This window comes from Budorcas taxicolor, chromosome 19 (genome assembly GCF_023091745.1).
Source record: "Budorcas taxicolor isolate Tak-1 chromosome 19, Takin1.1, whole genome shotgun sequence".
Classification (NCBI taxonomy): domain Eukaryota; kingdom Metazoa; phylum Chordata; class Mammalia; order Artiodactyla; family Bovidae; genus Budorcas; species Budorcas taxicolor.
Window position 1 is genome coordinate 20,197,283 of NC_068928.1, and position 18,520 is coordinate 20,215,802.

General features: G+C 56.9%; 1 protein-coding gene across 4 annotated transcripts; it reads right to left on the reverse strand.

The window, feature by feature from the left end:
• Positions 1–1,257: 1,257 nt before the first annotated feature.
• On the reverse strand, positions 1,258–18,312 carry FLOT2 (flotillin 2). Of its 4 annotated transcripts, none has more exons than XM_052657048.1 (11): positions 18,154–18,312; positions 12,421–12,502; positions 6,291–6,381; positions 5,197–5,320; positions 4,451–4,569; positions 4,215–4,328; positions 3,993–4,112; positions 3,685–3,899; positions 3,089–3,272; positions 2,633–2,782; positions 1,258–2,543 (listed from the first exon to the last, which is right to left on the reverse strand). In XM_052657048.1, exons 1-11 carry the CDS (start codon positions 18,200–18,202, stop codon positions 2,505–2,507), a joined length of 1,287 nt encoding a protein of 428 aa, XP_052513008.1. In that variant the 5' UTR covers positions 18,203–18,312; the 3' UTR covers positions 1,258–2,504. The 4 variants fall into 4 exon arrangements, with proteins under 4 accessions (XP_052513008.1, XP_052513010.1, XP_052513011.1 ...); XM_052657050.1 differs by lacking the exon at positions 18,154–18,312 and adding an exon at positions 7,462–7,719 and having other exon boundaries at positions 12,421–12,486; XM_052657051.1 differs by lacking the exons at positions 12,421–12,502; positions 18,154–18,312 and adding an exon at positions 8,416–8,447.
• Positions 18,313–18,520: the final 208 nt, after the last annotated feature.

An 18,520-nucleotide genomic window follows, 5' to 3' on the forward strand; every position in this document is an offset into this window, starting at 1 on the left:
TGCCCACTCCAGTATTCTTGCCTGGATAATTCTCTGGACAGAGGAACTTGGCAGGTTACAGTCTATGGGGTCACAAAGAGGTGGACACAACTTAACGACTAACACTTTTACTTTCACATGTAGTACATATTTTTTTTTTTGCTATGCATAATTCCTTGGAGACTAGTATGTCTTTTAATAAACAGATATTCTTGATTGTTTTTATTTTTGGCTGCACCCTGTGACTTGTAGGATCTTAGTTCCCTGACTAGGGATTGAACCCAGGCCACTGCAATGAAAAGTGCCAATTCCCACTGGGGTGCTCCTTCTTTTATATTTATTGATTTCTGCATTGTTTTAAAATTTTTTTGATTATCCTAAGGTCATGACAATATTCTGTAATTTTCTACATGTTTTACCATTTTACTTTTCACATTTAGATCTACAATCCATCTGGAACTGATTTTGTGTACAAGGTGAGGTTCAAGGTCAAGAATCATTTCTCCCCCAGATCTCCAGTATCTTTTATCAAAAAGGCTGTCCTTTTCCCACAGTTCTGCATTGTCATTTTAGTCATAAAATAAGTCTAGGGCTATTACTAGATTTTCTGTTCTTCTCAATGTAATCATTGGTGTACTATGTGCCAGTATCACACAGTCTTAATTACTAAAAAAGGAAATGGCAGCCCACTCCAGTTGCCATGGACAATTCCATAGACAGAGGAGTCTGGCGGCTACAGTCTGTGGGGTCACAAACAGTTGGACACCACTGAGCAACTAACACTCTTACTTTTTTAAATGTCTTGCCGTCTAAGTTTGAATCCTCTCACTTCACTCTTTTTCAAGCTTGTCTTGATTATTCTTATTCCTTTCGCATTTCCCCATAACTTCAGAATTACTCTGTTGATTAAAAATTTCTTGGGATTTTGATTAGGATTATATTGAATTTATAGACCAATTTTAGAGAAACGGTATCATTGCAATGCTCCTTTTTTTTTTTTGGTTGCACCGAGTGGGGCTCAGAATGGGCAAGAGGGGCAGTGAGCCTGGCAGCCCCTTGCATCTTGTGTCTGCGGTGGAGCCATGTCTCCCAAGGCTCAGATCTGGCTTCAGCACCTGAGCAATGGCTGCCCTGCTCCAGGAAGCTGAGGGCAGGGCCAGGACGCTGCTGCCCCCCAGTGTCGAGGGTGGGGAAGAACAGGCAAAGTGCAGCCTTTAGGCTGAAGGGGTGTGTGGGCAGGTTCCCAGTCTCTCTCCTCACCAAAGACAGTACAGGGTGTGGGCATAACCAGATCTTTATTTTACCAGAAGGGACAGGCAGCGGGGCAGTGCAGCATCCAAGCCCCAGACCGGACATGCAGCATCCACATGCAGGAACAGCTACACAGGCTGGGGCAGGGCGAGGGGTGGGGGACCAGGACCACAGGACACCCACAGCATCCCTGCCAGGATGCTGGGGCCCTGGGCTCTTCTGCCTCCTCTGAAGCAAGGAGACAGAGGACCGGGCTGCTTCCCCACAGCTGGAGCCTGATCATTTCTGGCCAGAAAGCAAACCGGCACGAGCAGGGAAGGAGTCCGGCCAGCCTACGGCACTCGATTCTGTACAAGGCTGGCACAGCTCTGCCCACTGGAAGGGCCCGGCCTGATACTCAGGGCAGCACAGCCCTAGTAGGAAGGGGGTCTGTACATTTTATATTCCCCAGAAGGGCTGGATCCTGATCCCAGAAAGGCTTAGCAGAGTTGGGACCAAGCCCCACTCCAGGGAAGGGGATTCCCTGAGCACCAGCAGGGGCCTCCTAAGGCAGTAGTAAACCGAGGGAGCTGCTCTACACAGGAGGCCTTGCCTCTGTGCCCGTGGGTGCGGGAGAGAGAGGTGAGGTACGAGAGCAGGCCTGGGGCTGGGCAAGGGTTGGCAGAGGGCGATGGCCCTGGGCCTGCAGCCACGCTACCTGGGCCCAGAAGGGCTGGAGTGGGCGAGGCTGGGGACTTCCTGGGGGCAGGTATTGGGCTGGGAAGACCAGGCCAGGAGAGGGCAGGGTGGCCGTCATCCCCAGGATCCCTGCACCCATGCTGAAGCTCTGGCTGGGGCCATGGGGCTGAGGGGATGGACAGAAGCACAGAAAACTTCAAGGCACCAGGATTCTCGGGAGCAGCAGGGCCACCCCCACAGACAGACAAGACGGTGATTGTAATAAACATCTTCAATTTAAACTACATGATGTGTGTAGAGGGTGCGAGGAGAGAGGGAGAGAAAAAGACAGACAAAGGAAGAGACGTACAGGAGATACGGGTGCAAGAGACAAACCAGACAGTTGTGGCAGTGACAGTGAGGCTGTGGGATGGAGAAGAGGGGGGAGACAGAGACAGAGGAGAAGGGAAGACAGCCAGAGGCCTGAACACGCAGCACTTCTGGTCCCTACAGAATAAGGCACCAGAGTCAGTGACGTTCCCGTTATCCCTGTGGTATTAAAACGGGTGCTGAAGGTGGGGGGCGGTGGCTGCTGAAGGGTATGGGCCGACGAGACCTCACACCTGTGCACCGGTGGCCTTCTTGATCAGCGGTATCTGCAAGGATGGGAGATGCCATGAGGCCTTGGCTCCGAGGCCTCCACCACTCTGCCCAGGGAACCCACTGCAGATGGTGAGACACCTACCTTAGACAGGTCCACACCCGTCAGGGCGTGCACAGAGGCGGGCAGCTCGGCCAGCAGTCGGTTCACTTCTGATGTCACCTTGCTGTTGTCCCCACTGAGGACCACAATCTCATCGACTTTGGTCAGTGGGGCGGCAATTTTGGCAGCAATCTAGGAGGCGGGGTGGGAGGAGAGCTGGTTGCTACTCGGACTCCTTCCACCTGCCCCATTCAGCATCTCTCCCTCCCGTTTCCACCTCACCACATCCCAATGCAGCCTGGGTGGCCCTTATTTGCAATAAAGGTCAGATGGTCCCCTGGGTTAGGGATGAACCTAGGCCTGTTGTAGAGTTCTTCCCCATGCCGCTGAGTACTTCCCCATTTGATCCTCCCAGCCATCCTGTCGCTGTGTCACTGACAAGGCCCAGAGAAGTCCGGCATTTGCCCAGCCAGTCCCAGCCCTGGGTGGGAGCCTTACCCGGGGCAGGGCGTCCAACACCAAGGCCATCTTGGCTGCGTCTCCGTATTTCTGGTAGGCCTCAGCCTTGAGTTTCATCCGCTCAGCCTCTGCCTTGCCCCTCGCCTCAATGACTGCCGCCTCTGCCTCCCCAATTTTGCGGATCTTCTCTGCTTCTGCCTGAGCCAGGAGGACCTGCTTCACCCTGGGGGAGTCCGGGGGGGGCAGGGTCAGTGGGAAGTGCCAGGGGCCCCTTAAGCCCTGCCTGGGGGTCAGTGAACCCTCGACCCCCCCACTTTGGCAGGTGTCAGGGATGAGGGACCCATGAGGGCAGTGCCCTGGCCTTCTGGCTCTGGCCTGGAAGAGGGCACTGGCTCCCAGAGGCCACAGTGGAGAGGGGACCTACCTGGGTGCCCTCTGTGCCAAGCACCACATCAGGCCCTTAAACCTCTGGTACCTAATTCAGTCTTCCTAACAACAATCCCATAGGGCAGGCGGGTTACCCCTACTTCCCAGTGAGGAAGCAGGCATGGGGGCCTCCAAGCTTGGCCAGGAGTGGAGGGGGTGCCCAGGTGGCAGAGGAGCTGGACTAAAGCGGGGCCCCCAGCGGCACCTACTTTTCGCCCTCGGCGATCTGCTGTATGCGGTGGGCCTCGGCCTCGGCGGGGCAGCGCACGGTGGCGATGAGTTCCTTGTCAGTGCGCAGGATCTCCTGCGCCTCCACGGCAATCTGCTTCTTGCGCTGCACGACCTCGATCTCAATCTCTTCCTGCCGGATCTTCTGCTGCTCACGCGCCCCTTGCAGCTCATAAGCCAGCTGGGCCTCAGCCGTCTGTGGCGGGGGAGGGTGGGCAGCACGTCAGAGGCTGCCCGGCACAGTCCTGGGCCTTGAGCCCCAAACCCGGGACACCCGACAGCTTCTCACCTTGATGTTGACCTCCTCGCTAAAGGCCGACTTCTGCAGCTCGAAGGCTCGCTTGGAGTCGGCAATCTTGGTGTCAGCCATGAACTTCACATCCAGCATCTCCTTCTTGCACTCAGCTTCCTGGGAGCAGGAGGGACAGGTGCTGAGGGGCCCCCTCAAACTGGGGTTTCCACCCCCTCTGCGCTCCCTCATCCTTGAGGCTGGGAAGGCAAGCCCACATACCCGGATGCCTGCGTCCCGCTCGGCCTCGGCTACCCCGATGTCAGCATCTCTCTGGACCACAGCAGTCTGTGTCTTGCCCAGGGAGCTCAGATAGTCCACTTTGTCATACACGTCCTGGGAAGGGAAGGGGAAATCATCCCTGGGAATAGTCAGAGGCATAAAGGGGCCCCTCCTGGCAAGCTCCCCCACCCCGCATGGATGGACATGGGGGCCACAGCCTTCCCGCCACACTGCACCTTGATGGTGAAGCTGAGGATCTCGATGCCCATGCGGCCGACATCAGGGGCTGCCACCTCCCGCACCAGCTTGGCAAACTGGTCCCGGTCCTGATAAATCTGCTCCACTGTCAGGGTCCCTGGGGGCAGAAGGATCGCGGGCTGGCTCCCCAGGGGCCCAGCCAGCTTGGGAAAGGGAGGAGGCGGCCAGGGAGAGGTCTGAGTATAGGCAGGGGTCACGTGATCTGTGCTGGGTCTTCCCAGGTTTCTTTCTATCTGGCTGTGCTGGGTCTTTGTTGTAGCATGTAGGATCTTTAGCGGCAGCATGTGAACTCTTAAGTTGTGGCACGTGGGATCTAATTCCCTGACCAGGGATTGAATCTGGGCTCCCTGCCTCGAGAGCGCAGTCTTAGCCACTGGACCACCCGGGAAGTCCCTGGTTGGTTTCTTCTAACACTGAATCTCCTCCTGCAGGGTCTGGGCAGATGAGGAAAAGTGCCCAAGCAGCACTAGGCGCCTGACCAGACTGGCAGTCAGTCACTCAGCCCCACCTCCATGCTCTCTTCTTCACTCGAGTCACCTGACGTTTTGAAAGGAAATACATGATGGAAAACCTGTCAGCTTTTCTGCTAGAAGCCTCTCAGTGGGACTGACAGGCCCGCCTGTCCAAGGCCCCCTCTCTCCTCCCTGGACTTGGCTCAGGGATGCTGTGTGGCTCCTCGCAGGTAACAGAGGGAGAGGGGTCCCTGGGCCGGGCAGGGCCTCACCGAGGATGGAGCGCAGGTGTCCCTCCAGCGTCTGTAGGACGACGTTCTTGATGTCTTGCACGCTCTTGCCCAGGAACTGCTCACAGGCCACGGCCAGGAGCTCCTTCTCGGTCATGATCTTCACCTGCCGGTGGTCACAGAGAAGTCTGAGCCAGGCTGGAGGCAGGCAGACAGAGGCCTCAGACCCAGGAGGATGGTGGCAGTTGGTACCCCTCCCCTCCTTTTTAGGACCTGGAGGCCTCAGGGGAAAGGGGGTGGTGGCGGGAGGGGGTGGGGTCTGCTAAGGCCTCCAGCAGGGAGAAAACATGAGGAACTCATACTGAGAAATTTCACCTTCACTGGCAGGCCCAGGCTCTGCCAGGGCCTCTCTCCTGGACATTCTGGGCTCCTCCCCCCCACCAACCCCTCCAGTCCACTCTTGGCCCCTCAGCCTGCAGGTTTCTGCAAAAAGGAGAATGAGCAATAGGGGTGCAGACAGACAGACTAGGAAAGAGAGCCAGGAGAGGGCAGGAGACAGGTCTGCAGTCCATCACCAGGGGAGGGCATCCTCCTCTTTCTTCCCCAAGGCACCAAGCCAACCACTCCTGCACCAGGGGCCTTTGAGATGGCTGAACTTGCCCTGTGAGGACCTCTGGAGAGCAGGAAGCCCCTCGCTCAGTCACCGGGCTGGGAATATAATGCAGCTCTGACTCCAGAGCCCAGAGCTCCCTGGCCTCACGTGGCCTCACCCTCTGGTCCCCACCCTGCAGCCGCCTACCCAGGGGTCAGGGGAGGCCTGGGTTCTGGGGCTTGGCATTTCCGACACCTGCAAAGAACGGGGAGGGGTTAGTGACACGGGAGCCCTCAGCACGGCTTCTGTCCTCTGCTGGCCCGCTGGGGAGAGAAGGGGTGTCTTGTTAGTCCTGCTGGGTGGCCGAGAGGCTGAGTGCAAGTTCCAGTGGCGACGACCCTCTCTGGGAAGAGGGGCGGACAGGGGCGGGGCCGCTGGAGAGAGACTGCCCCTGGCTGCCGGCCTTTCCTCGCTCCCACCCCAAACCCCAGCGTGGGGACGAGGCAGCTCAATGGACATGCGCGGGGCTGCTGAGTTACTATACCTGGGCGACACCCGTCACAGTTAAAGCTACCCCCTCGGCCGTCTCTACGTCCTCACAGCGGGGCTGCAACGTCATAATCTCTAGGGAAATCCTGCCAAGAAATGCAAAACAGGGGCCATGGGTCTGGGGGCCCAGGGCCTGGGGTGCAGGGAAAGACTTTGACATCTCACTGCATCGGCAGGGACGGGCCAGGGGGGTCCTGCTGCAGGAGACGGAGGGGTGGGCTCTCCAAGGGGTTGGAGCTGGGAGCATGTGAGGAGGAGAGGGGTGGGACAGCAGGGCTGGGGTGCAGATGGCTCAGTGGAAGGAGTGTTGTGTGCCAACCATGTGCACATGTGTCCTCTGCTCACATCAGCCTGGCTGGAAGAGTGGGAGAGGAAGCAGAGGAGTCATCGGGGATGGTCTGGCCCAGGGGGCTGGGGTAGGGTGGGTGAGAGTCTTGGCGTGGCCATGTGTGTCCTGGGATAGCACATAAGTGCTGGTCCTCCGGGCTGTGTTTGTGGGTACCATCTGACCATCCCCCAGAGGCCTTTGCCTATTCTCTGGGTGTGGTCAGCACCCCAGAGTGCCCTGGAGGCTGCTGAGAAAGCTGCCTCGTACCTGGCATGCTGGGAGTATGCCCACTGCTGGGCCAAGATGGAGGTGATCCTGTGTTTGCCCCACCCCACCAGGGGAGCTCTGCCAGGTCTCTTTACCTGGCAACAGGCCAAGGCTGGAAGCCTGCTCTCTGGGGTTGGGGCCAGATGCGGCCAGTGGAGGAAAAGGCTGGGGTCACGCTAGAGCTTCAGGGCAAGGAAGGTTCTGCCCAGATGACCTGAGTCTTCAAGGGTCCACATCACCCAGTTGAAAAGGGACCTGGGTATTAGCTATTTCAAATGGAGTGTGGGCTTGGAAGGAGACGAGGCTGCTAGGTGGGGTGTTGAGGGAGGCCTGGCCCCTACACATCCCACACAAAGGGGCTCTGGGCTTCTTCTCTGCCCTGAAGCCTGCCCTTCCACAGCGATGAGTAGTGGTTGCGATGGGGACAGTCTTCTTCCCCATTAAGGATAGGAGGTTGGGTGAGGCAGGGTGTGGGGGTGCCGGGTTTTGCCTGAGAGGCTGAAGGACAATTTCATGGAAGGGTGGAGAAGGGTAAGGTGACATGTAGGTCTCTTCTGCCCTGGGGACCCACCAGCATGTAGGCTCTGAGGGGCAGGGGCTTTCTGATGTCCATCGCTGCCTCCGCTGTGCCTGGAGCTGACAAGACGCTCAGTGGGGAGCTGGCAAACGGACCAATGAAGATGGGGAACTGCGTTGCTAAATGCCCTGGCTCAGGAAAGGGTTTCATCTCTAGGGCTGTGTGGCGGTGAGGAGGGAGACAGCAGGCCGCTTGCTTTCCCAGGTGAGATCAAGTCTGTGATACAGATGGCATTCCTCGAGCACTTCTTTTCTGAAAATCCCAAAGCGAGCACCCTCACATTGCTTTACTTGCCTTTCTAATATTCCTACAAGGCTCAGGGAGGGCTTGACTTTCCCCCTTTCGCAGATGGGGAAGCTGAAGTCTGGTGACAAAGAGAGCTGCTCAAAGGCCTCTCGAAAGAGAATCAGGGGCATGGCTCGTTTTGCTTAGGCCTGTCAAGGAGGTTGGAAGCGGTCAAGGGGTGGGATGAACATAACTCCCCAGGGGACCCATCCTTCTGGTGCTGCAGGGAGGAGGGCGTCGGCCTGGAGAAGGCACAGGGCACAGAGCTCTGTGATGCCTAGAGGACTAGGGCTCCCGCAGGAGTCTTTAGGATAGACCCCTCCCCACCTGGGCAGCCCACCTCTGTCACAAAAGGGCCTGTGTATTCTCCTGCCTCAGCTTACTCTCCATGTAGGCTTGGCATCCAAGAACACCCCCTGGCAGACTTCGGCAGAGCTCCCAGAAGCCCTCACTTTCTCTCCCCACTCACAGCCCCCCATGAGCTGGGACAAGGGAGTGGGGGACCCTAGAGGCTCCGCGCGGCCACGCAGAGCAGTGGTGGTAGGAGCAGAGGGCAGGGAGACGCGCTCTCAGGAAAAGGGAGTCCATCTGGAGTCTGCCAGGCCCCCGCAGGGCGGGAAGAGAGGAGGTTAGACACAGAGGAGGAAGCAGGCGGGTTATTACCTGTGCAACCCCTGTTACGAATAGCGGGACCCCCTCCGACGTCTCAATATTCTCACAGCGACACAGGATGGTCATAACCTCCAGAGACAGTCTGAGCAGCAGCCGGGGGGAGGGAGGGAGAGGCAGGGACAGGAAGGGGAGGAGGGGACACAGCAAACACACACAGTGGTTACCAGACAAGCACCGGATGCCTGAGGCCTGGGGGGTGGGGGTGGGGTCGCTCAAGACTTCAGCTCCCATCCCCCACTGCCAGCTCGAGACACCCCTACGCTGGCCTGAGGCCTCTGGGTCTCTTCTCCAGCCCCCACACCCTTCCAGTGAGAAGCTGCTGGGCTGGAGGTAAAGCCTGCTGATGCCCTGGGCCTGTGACCTGAGGTTGGGAGGTTCCCTGTGTGCAGGGCACCAGGGTTACCCACTGCCTCACCTTCCCAGGAGATTCCTGGCACGGTCTGGCTGGCAGCCTGAGCTCCATGCTCCAGACAGAGGCAAGCTTGTGTTTCCAGAAACTGGGGTGGGGATGGGGGAGGCCACTCTGGGGGTTCATGAACGACAGCAAATACCGAATCCTGTGGGGCACAAACCCTCAAGGCCTCTGCTACTTATCCCTAAAAAGGTAATTTAGGGCCAGAAGAGACTAAAGCAATTTTTGGATTTTCTGATTTGTGGGGGTGGGATGTGTCAAGGAAGGCTGGGGGGGGGGGGAAGTGTGTGCACCCCTGCCAATATTCACAGGGACAACTGGGAGTCACTTCCAGAGTTGGGCACAGGCAGAGTCATGGCAAAGAAAAGGTGCGTGGAAGCTACCTGGGCCTCCCTGGGGCAGGCTGTGTGCCCGTGTGTGCTGGGTGCTGGACCAGGCAGAGGCCAGCCTGTGGACAGCGCAGAAGGTTTCCTTAAACCAGAGGGAGGGAGGGCAGAGGCTGAGGTGAAGGAGCAGAAGCAAGTGAAGTGGAGGGACGGGGAGCAGGAGGCAACGTGGGTCCCTCCACTCTCTAGCCATGCGCACGTACACAGGTTGACTGCCTTCCAGCCCCTCCCTAACAGTACCCTCAGGCTGAGAGGACAGCAGACCCAGCTCAGACAGGCACCCATCAAGCTCTCTCTGGGGAAGGAGGGGAGGGAGACATGAAAGAGGGAGGGAGGGACTGAGGGAGAGGAGGCCAGAGGGAGGGAAGGAGACAGGAAAAGAGGGAGGTGGGGGGAAGAGGGAGGAGGGGAGCGAGGGAGACAGGAAAGAGGGGGAGGGTGGGGGGAGGGGAAAGAGGGAGGCGGGGATGGGAAGGAGGGGGGAGAAAGGAAAGAGGGGGAGGTGGGGGGAAGAGGGAGGAGGGGAGGGAGGGAGACAGGAAAGAGGGGGAGGGTGGGGGGAGGGGAAAGAGGGAGGAGGGGAGGAGGGGGAGACAGAAAAGAGGGGGAGGTGGGGGGAAGAGGGAGGAGGGGAGGGAGGGAGACAGGAAAGGGGGGAGGGGGGGAAGGGAGGAGGGGATGGGAAGGAGAGGGGAGACAGGAAAGAGGGGGAGGTGGGGGGAAGAGGGAGGAGGGGAGGGAGGGAGACAGGAAAGGGGGAGGGTGGGGGGAGGGGGAAGAGGGAGGAGGGGAGGGGAAGGACGGAGGGGGACAGGAAAGGGGGAGGGTGGGGGAGGGGGAAGAGGAAGAAGGGGAGGGGGAGGAGGGAGGGGACAGAAAAAGGGGGAGGGTGGGGGAGGGGGAAGAGGGAGGGGGAGGAGGGAGGGAGACAGGAAACAGGGGAGGGTGGGGGGAGACGGAAGAGGGAGGAGGGGAGGGGGAGGAGGGAGGGAGACAGGAAACAGGGGGGAGGAAGGGGAGGAGAGAGGGAAGGAGACAGGAAAGGGGGAGGGTGGGGAGGAGGAGGAAGAGGGAGGAGGGGAGAGAGAGGAGGGAGGGAGACAGGAAAAAGGAAGGGAGGGGAGGACAGAGGGAGGGAAGGAGACAGAAAAGGGGGAGGGTGGGGGAGGGGAAAGGGAGAGGGGAAGGGGGGGAGGAGGGGAGGGAGGGAAGAAGACAGGAGAAGGGGAGGGTGGGGAGGAGGGGGAAGAAGGGGAGGGGAGGGAGACAAGAAGGGGGAGAGAAAAGGAGGGGAAGGAGGGGGAGAGGGGAGTAGGGAGGGGAGAGGGAGAAGGGGGAGGAGGGGGGAGGAGGGGAGAGGATGGGGGAGGAAGGGGGAGGAAGTGGGGAGGAGGGAGGCTGCAGCTCAGATGCCAGAAATGGAGGAACCGCTTAGGTTAGGGCGAGACAGCTGCCCCCATCGGGGCCTCAGGACAGGACAGGGCATGGCAGCAAAGAACAGCGGGAGAGACCTCACTGAGGCTGGAGAAGAACAGCTGACAGTGAGGGCAGGTGACATGGAGGATGGCCGTGGAAAGGACCTCAAACGGAAGGCTGGGTTAGAATCCTAGACCTCCACTCTGACCTAGGAAGCACCTGCCGGCCTCGGGAAACAAAGGTCCCCGCTGGGGGAGACGCCCCTGCAGCAGGCTAGGGGACAGGGAAGGGGCCGCCCCAGGAACCCAGGAGTGGGCCCTGCCTGTGGGCCCAGAGGGAGACGCTGAGCCTGGGTGTGGGAGAGCTGCTCCTAGGATGAGGCACAAGGCCCCCCACCCCTCACCTTCAAACCTGCCATCAGAGAAGCCAGGCCCTGCTGTCTTGGGGCTCTGCTCCTGGGAGCAGGAAGCGGGAGGGGACCAACCACGGCACGGAGAAAGGGCCTCTGGAGTGCCAGCAGCACCGAGCAGCGGGCGCCTGGCTGGACAGGTCTCGGCGCAAGCGGACACTCTCTAGGCCTGGCCGGGCGTCGAGGGGTTCGGGCGAGACGCTCTGCTGTCCCAGGACTGTGTGGCGGGTGTGGGGTGGCAGGTGACAGTGTCTCTGGAGAGGGGACCCATGGCTCCTGTCAGGCCAGCTGGCCACCTCAGGTGTCTTAGGATCCTGAGAGGAACTTGTGACCACTACTAATTACTTTCTGAACACTTTTGACCTTGGGCCAGAAGAGTTCCCCAAGATCTCTCAACTGAGGCAGGGCTACGAGCGGGGAGAGATGGGCAGTGGAGGGAGTTAGGAGAGATCAGTGAAGTTAAATCATTGTGACATGCTTCCCATGCCCCTGACCTGAGCCAACACCCTCAGACTCCCTGCAGCCATGAGGCGTCTCTCTGCCAACTACGAGACTGAGATACAGGGGGATTTCCACTGGAATCTCCACTGCTTCCCCTTCACAGGACCCCCACCCCTGCCAACGGGCCTGCGCTTTCATAGCTCTGGGGCCTGTGTCACCTGGTTCCTGGCCTGGAAGAATCTGGGCCCCTCCCCTGATCTCCCATAATCAGGAAGGGGGTGCTGGTGGAGAGGTGGCCGGCCGGCCTCATCTCCTCCTGGGCGGGCAGTGAGGGGGACAGGAGAAGCCTGGGCCCAAGTCTAGCCTTGTCCTGGGCTCCGGGAAAGCCAGCAGGTAGAGCCTGAGCTGAAATCTCCCTTCCCCTTCTGAGTCTCTCCAGACTAATGGAGGATGTCCAGACCCGTCTTGCCCAGCCTGGGTGCCAGTTCCTTAGATTTGCAACCTTTGTCTTTAATATACAGAGCCCCTTCAGACTGTAACCATCCTCTGCCATTTAGCCCCTGCCTGCATTGTTCCAGGGTCTGCACAGGGCAGGGGTCTCTTCAAGCCTTTCCTCCTTCCTAGGACCATTCCAAATAGGTGTGTTATTAAGGCTTCCTGAATAATTCTGAGCTAAAATCAGGGCCTTAGGGCTCTGCCTGAATTGCCTGGGGCAGAAGTGATACTTTCAATGGAACAAAGCACACCCACCAAGGAGGAGCTGCCCACAGACAGCCCTCCTGCCTCCCCATGTAACCCATTCCACCTGCCTTTTGGGAGGTCCCCCCAACTAGAACGGAATGCAGCTCAAGTGGCATGAAGGGGGTTAAGGATGGAGACCCTCTTCTCCCCTGCCCACCAGGATGCCCAATCACCAGCCCCCAGGCCCTTACCTCTGAGTGTCGGAGATACACCACCAAGCCCAGGCCCAGCCGCCAAACACATACTGTTTATAGTCGGAACCACAACAGCCCCCTGGAGAGCAAAGCAAACCATGGCTGGTCAGTTAGTCCTTGGGTCTGTCTACCCTCCAACGCCTCCATCAGCAACACTGGACCTTTGCCTGCTCTGACACTTGACAATTCCCACCATTGGGCACTAGGTGTGGAGGTTACAGATAAATGGGAGACAGGCCCTTAAGGTCTTGGGATCCAGTTTTGTGCTATTTGCATAGAAATGAGGGGAGCCAATGAGTGGTTCAGAACATATGTGCTTTCAGAGAACAAAGTCAGTGGGCAAGAGTCAACAGGGACACGTCCATCTTTGATTCAACCATCCGTTCAGCAAACAAGTACTTTTCTGTGCTAGGGAAACAGAGATGAAGGTACAGTTCCTCTCTTAAAAGAGGTGGGACTCAGAGGAGTGACCTTTTCCTGAGCTGATGGTTGTACCATGCAACTGGCCTGTGACCAGGATGGGATCAGTCCCAGAGGGAAAGCAGGTGGAAGGCTAATGCAAGGGAGTCTATGAACCAAGGGGTAGGGTGGGGGTAGGGGTGGGGGCTGGCTCACGCTCAGCAGACCTCTCAGTGAGGCTGGTTCCCAGGGGTTCAGAGTGAATGGGAGCGGATGGGGAAGAAGGCAAGACCTCAAAACAGAAGCCAACTCATGGTACCAACTGGAAAAGTGAAAGGGAAAAGGCCTAAAAAGGAAATGACTCCTGGAAACTATGTATCAACTAAATAGCCTGCTGAATCTGGCCACCACCCAGGTTCACTTCCTGGAAGAGCTCCATACAATCTCTATACAGAAATAAGAAAAATCAGTTCTTGAAATTCTTGTTGCAAACCCCCCTACTGATGCCGAAATTAATCAATAAGTTCAAGAAAACTTAGTAAAAGCAAGAGGGGCTGTTCCCTGGCAGAAACAGATGATTCAAAGGAAACATAACATGTAACAGGGAGGAAAAAGCCAGTGGGCAGCCATCGTTTCCACCTTCATAAACTTGGGTTTTCAGGAAAGTCTAGGGTGGGTGCCTCCCAAGGTCAAAGGTCAGGGGTAGTTTTGTGTAGCTGGGTTAGTGTCTCTGAGGCCTCATGGCAGGGGACAAAGCCGGGTGGCAGGGCAGAGGGCAGACTGCAGAGTATTGTAGGGATTGGGTCAAGCAGGGGTGTTGTGTGTATGTGCCTGAATGATGGGGAAGTCATTTAACCTAAGAAGCAACACTTACATTTGCATTTTAGAAAACCCACTTTGCACAAGGAGAAAGATACCTGGGTCAGGGAGGCTGGGGAGAAGCAGCCTCTTGCAGTGACCCAGGCCACACACAGTGGCTGATGTGGGGGTATAACTTCTAGAGTAGTCTTACCCAAGAGAACGTCCTTCAGGGATCAAAATGTTCCACAGCTGTGCTGTGCAACAAAGCAGCCACTCAGGACATGCGCTATTGAGCACTGGAAATCTGGCTGGTATAACTGAGAAAATGAATTGTAATTAACTTAACCTGTGGCTCCTGGCTACCATACTGGACAGTGTAGGTCTACAGCCAGGGTTTGGGTTGGTGGTCAGGCCAACAACCAGAGACAACAGAATCATGACCTGGAGAGAAGTTTTAGATAGGTGGAGGGACCACCTGACGCGAATAGCCGACTCACCGGAAAACACCCTGACGCTGGGAAAGATTGAGGGCAGGAGGACAAGGGGGCGACAGAGGATGAGATGGTTGGCTGGCATCGCTGACTTGATGGACGTGAATTTCAGCAAGCTAAGGGCGATAGTGAAGGGCAGGGAAGCCTGGTGTGCTGCCGTCCACGGGGTTGGAAACAGTCAGACACAATTTAGCGACTAAACAACAACAAAGGAACAAAGATCCTGCAAGTGTGGCGGGACTGCCAAGATGGACAGCTAGCAAATGATACTGCCCACCGGGCAGCCCACCCTGTCTCCTGGGTCTGCCCTGTGCATGGTGTACAAGCAGCTGAGCCTGAGGTCCAGGGAGCCGGGAGCATCGCTGCAGTGTGAACAGGGTTGGGAAGTCGTTGCAGGTCTCTGGAAACACCTGTTCACAGGGCTGCTGCTCAAGGTAAGCCACTGCAGGCTGCTCTGTCCTGGGGATGGGGTGAGAGGAGCCTCTGAGGACCAGCAGTCAACTTGAAACCAAAAACATCTCAGGATCCAGTGAAACTGGAAAAGGATCAAAAGCCACAGGTTGTTCCACTTCTTCTGGCCTGGTGGGGAATGGGGCACAGTGGCACAGCTTTCTCCAACCAACCCCAGGGCACTTCTCAGGGTGCAGGAAGAGGAGATGGTGGTAGTGGTAGGTGGGATGGAGGCGAGGGAGCCAAGGGTGGGAATCCATGCTTTGAAGTGAAAAGTGAGGCATCAGTCACTCAGTTCTTTCTGACTCTGTGCGACCCCGTGGACTGTCAGGGTCCCCTGTCCATGGAATTCTCCAGGCAAGAATACTGGAGGGGTAGCCATTTTTTTTTTTTTTTTTTTTTACCTTTAACTTCTTTGACCTTGGGAGCAGGCTGCCACAGCTCAGGCTGGGCCTCCGCCAAGGGTAACATGGCCAGGTTCCCAGGGGTAGCAACAACAGGAAGCTGGGGCTGCCTGGCTGCCTCACCCCCAGCAGCCTCCTCCCCTGGAAGGCATCTTCCTTCCAGCTTCCTGGTCACCCTGGGGACCACTCCCAAGAGAGGACTCTTAGGTGACCCTTCCTTGACCTTCTCAGTCCTTACTGTCTCCAGATCTGGAGACAATCCTCCTAATTTTATCTCACTTCTAACCCAATCTACTTTCCTTTGCTCTGTCCTCAATCAAGTTGAAGAATCACAAAATATCCTGTCATAAATTCTGCCTCACTCTTAGCCCTCCCCAAACACAAGCGCCAGTCTGCCCCCTCAGGAACACTCCCTTTCTTCCTGACCCTCTTCCACTCTTTCAGTCCTACTAGTCAAGAAGACCTACAACTCTACAAGGCAGATTTTTTTTTTTTTTGGTTGTGCAGCAGGGCTTATGGGATTTCAGTTCCCCAACCAGGACTGAACTGGGCAGTGAAAGTGCTGAATCCTAACTACTGGGCCATCAGGGAACTCTCATACAAGGGGGATGTTTTGAGCTGAAATCCCCCACCCCCCTTAGTAGTCTGGCAAAGCCTGAATGTCCATAAGTGCATAAAGTAAGATACATAAGAAACAAATATTTAAAGTTATATATGTGTGCTATGTGATACACAGTAACATGTATAATGTTATTAAATAATAAGATCTTGTGGTAGATTAATAACTGGCTTAATTTCAAAGTAGCAATGAGCATAAATGATTTTTACCATACTCTACTGCAACAAAGGCAGTATAGTAGGCAAATATCTGCTAATCCTATTATGGATTGTTGCCGACATTAATAATCGTATCGGAAGCACTAACTTTCAGTTAAGGTAAGTGTAAATAAAAATGTACTACTTTCCTCTTATCAAATGCAAAGACCTCTAAATTCTATCCACAAACTCCAGGTTAAGAATTTCTGCCCTACTGTAGAGATAAGAGAAACGTATATGTGTTTGGATTCCCCCAAAGTAGAAACAGAGAAAAAAAAATTGTGCATTACAGAATGAAGCAGGCAGGATAGACAAGAAGAACCTCCAGACTTTTCAAGTGGAAAAGATGATCATGATATATATTAACATCCTCATTCTGAAAGTGGGTTGCGTGAGATGGCCCTGGACTTAGAAGGGAAAGTGAAAGCCGCTCAGTCATCTGACTCTTTGCGATCCCATGGACTATACAGTCCATGGAATTCTCCAGGTCAGAATCCTGGAGTGAGTAGCCATTCCCTTCTCCAGGGGATCTTTCCAACCCAGGGATTGAACCCAGGTCTCCCACACAGCAGGCAGATTCTTAACCAGCTGAGCCACCATGGAAGGCACCAGGTCCAAATAATGGGGTGTAGGGAACAGGACTAGAAGTCCACATGCTATCGAGAGCCACAATGCAGTTCGATCATCTCAAATCCCAAGGTACTATTATGCTGGGCATCATCTCTCTCTCTTCCACCCTCCCTTGACTTCAGCTCTCTTAATTCTCAGTGTGGCCTCCTCTCCGTACTCCTAAAATGGCTTCAAATTTGGCACTGCCTTGGCCTCTGGCTAGAGTACGCTGGCAACTTGGGAGGCACAGAGCAGCCCGTCTTGGGGGCTCTTTTTGCTCCTAGGTTTCAGGATCGCCACAAAGACAAAATGGGAGCTCCTTCTCCTTGCCCAGAGTCTGGGCTTCTAGAGAGAAATCCCACAAGAAAAACACAAGTGTGATGTAGATTCAGGTTTCTAAAAACCTTTAGGAGTGGAGGCTGGGAGACTGGCCCAAGTCTGAGAGAGGAGCAGGTTTAGTCAGTGCTCTCTAGGGGTCTCCCTGGTGACCCCAAGGCTATCTTCTTTGATTTTCAGGGAAGTGAAAGATTTTTTTTTTTTGGCTGTGCCACAGGGCTTGCAGGATATTAGTTCCCCGACCAGGGATCAAGCCCCAGGCCCCTGCAGTGAAACCACAGAGTTCAAACCAATGGACTGCCAGGGAAGTCCCAGGGAAGTGAAGGATCTTAATTTCCGCACAGGAGTAGGGTCCTAGTCAGAGAGATTGACGATTTCCTGTCCCAGGGCAGAGATTGACTTTGAGATCCAAACTGAACCAAAATCCATGAAAGTTCTCAATGGATTCATCCCAGCTCTCAAAGTGGGTGGCAACAAGCCCTGGGCCGGCCCACCCTCTTCTGCTCGGTTCTGCAGCTGGCCCTAACAACTCTGTGTACAGGTGGAGAATCCATACTGACAGTGGCAAGCAGGATATGAGCGTTTCCTGCAGCTACAGGCCTCCATCCTGCCGGGGAAACACGGGCTTCTCCCCAGCACCCGCGCCATTGGCTGCACAAACTGGTGGCTTGAAAGGCTCCTGCCACTTCCCAAGACACCGAAATAAACAATTTAAATAGCAGCCTTATGACAAGCTCTCTCTCCCTCCCCCAGCACTGCGGAGCCCCCATCCTGCCTAAGCGCAACAGAAATTCTGGAGTCTGCAGCATTTTGCAACCAGAGCAACACAGCCAGGAGCCAGGTTTCTCAACCTGTAGAGGCCGCACCCGCGTCTCCGGGGCGGGCAGTGCCAGTAAAGCCCGGCAAGCCTCAGCCTGCTCGGAATTAACGGATCTGTGCCCAGAACCCAAGGATCCAGGGTCCACCGCCCCTTCCCAGACAGGCACCTGCGACCCACCCATCCCTCGCTCCGGGCGCTGGAATCTAGCCAGACTGTGTTCCCGGAACCCCAAGGCTTCGGCTCGGGATCCTCTAGGCCACAGGGGAGACCCTGCCCAAAGAAGGAGGCGGAGAAAGGAAAGGGGGGAATCAAGACGGGCAAACACGCAGAGCCCGGAGGTGGCGGGAGCGCCTGGCCGGTGCCCTAGGGCGCGGAGCACGGAGAGTGGGGGTCCCTCCTGGAAGGGGTCTCCGGAGCTACCGTAAGCTCAGGCCCCACCCCCGGCACTGCCCACCCCACAACCCCCCCACCCCCACCCCGCCGCCCAACCCTCAGAGCCCTTCCTCGGCCTGGCCCCTCTCCCGCCCTCCCAGGCACAGCCCCCGCCCCAAACACCCTCCCGGCGCTGGGCGTTCCGGATCCACCTCCCTCGGGGCCCCCTCACCTGAAACCACCAGCGCCTCGTTGGGCCCCACCGTGTGACAATTGCCCATGGCGCCTGCGGGACGGAGGGGCCCCCGGAGGTCGCGGAGACCTGGACAGCAGCCTCCGGCCCGCACCCCTCGCGCGCGCGCCCGCCCGCACAGCCGGCCTCGCCCTGCCTGTCGGGCCACCCCCAGCGGCCGCCCGCCCGCACCCCCCCGCGGCCGCAGCGCCGCCGGAAGTGTGGCGGCGGAGGGCGGGGCCGGCGCGGCCTGAGAGGCGGTCTGCGCGCTACCCGTGGAGTCAAGACGCTTTATTGCACGGGGTAGACATCGCGTACCCACGACTCCCACTGGGCGCCTGAATAACCATCGTCCTGCCCTTTCTCA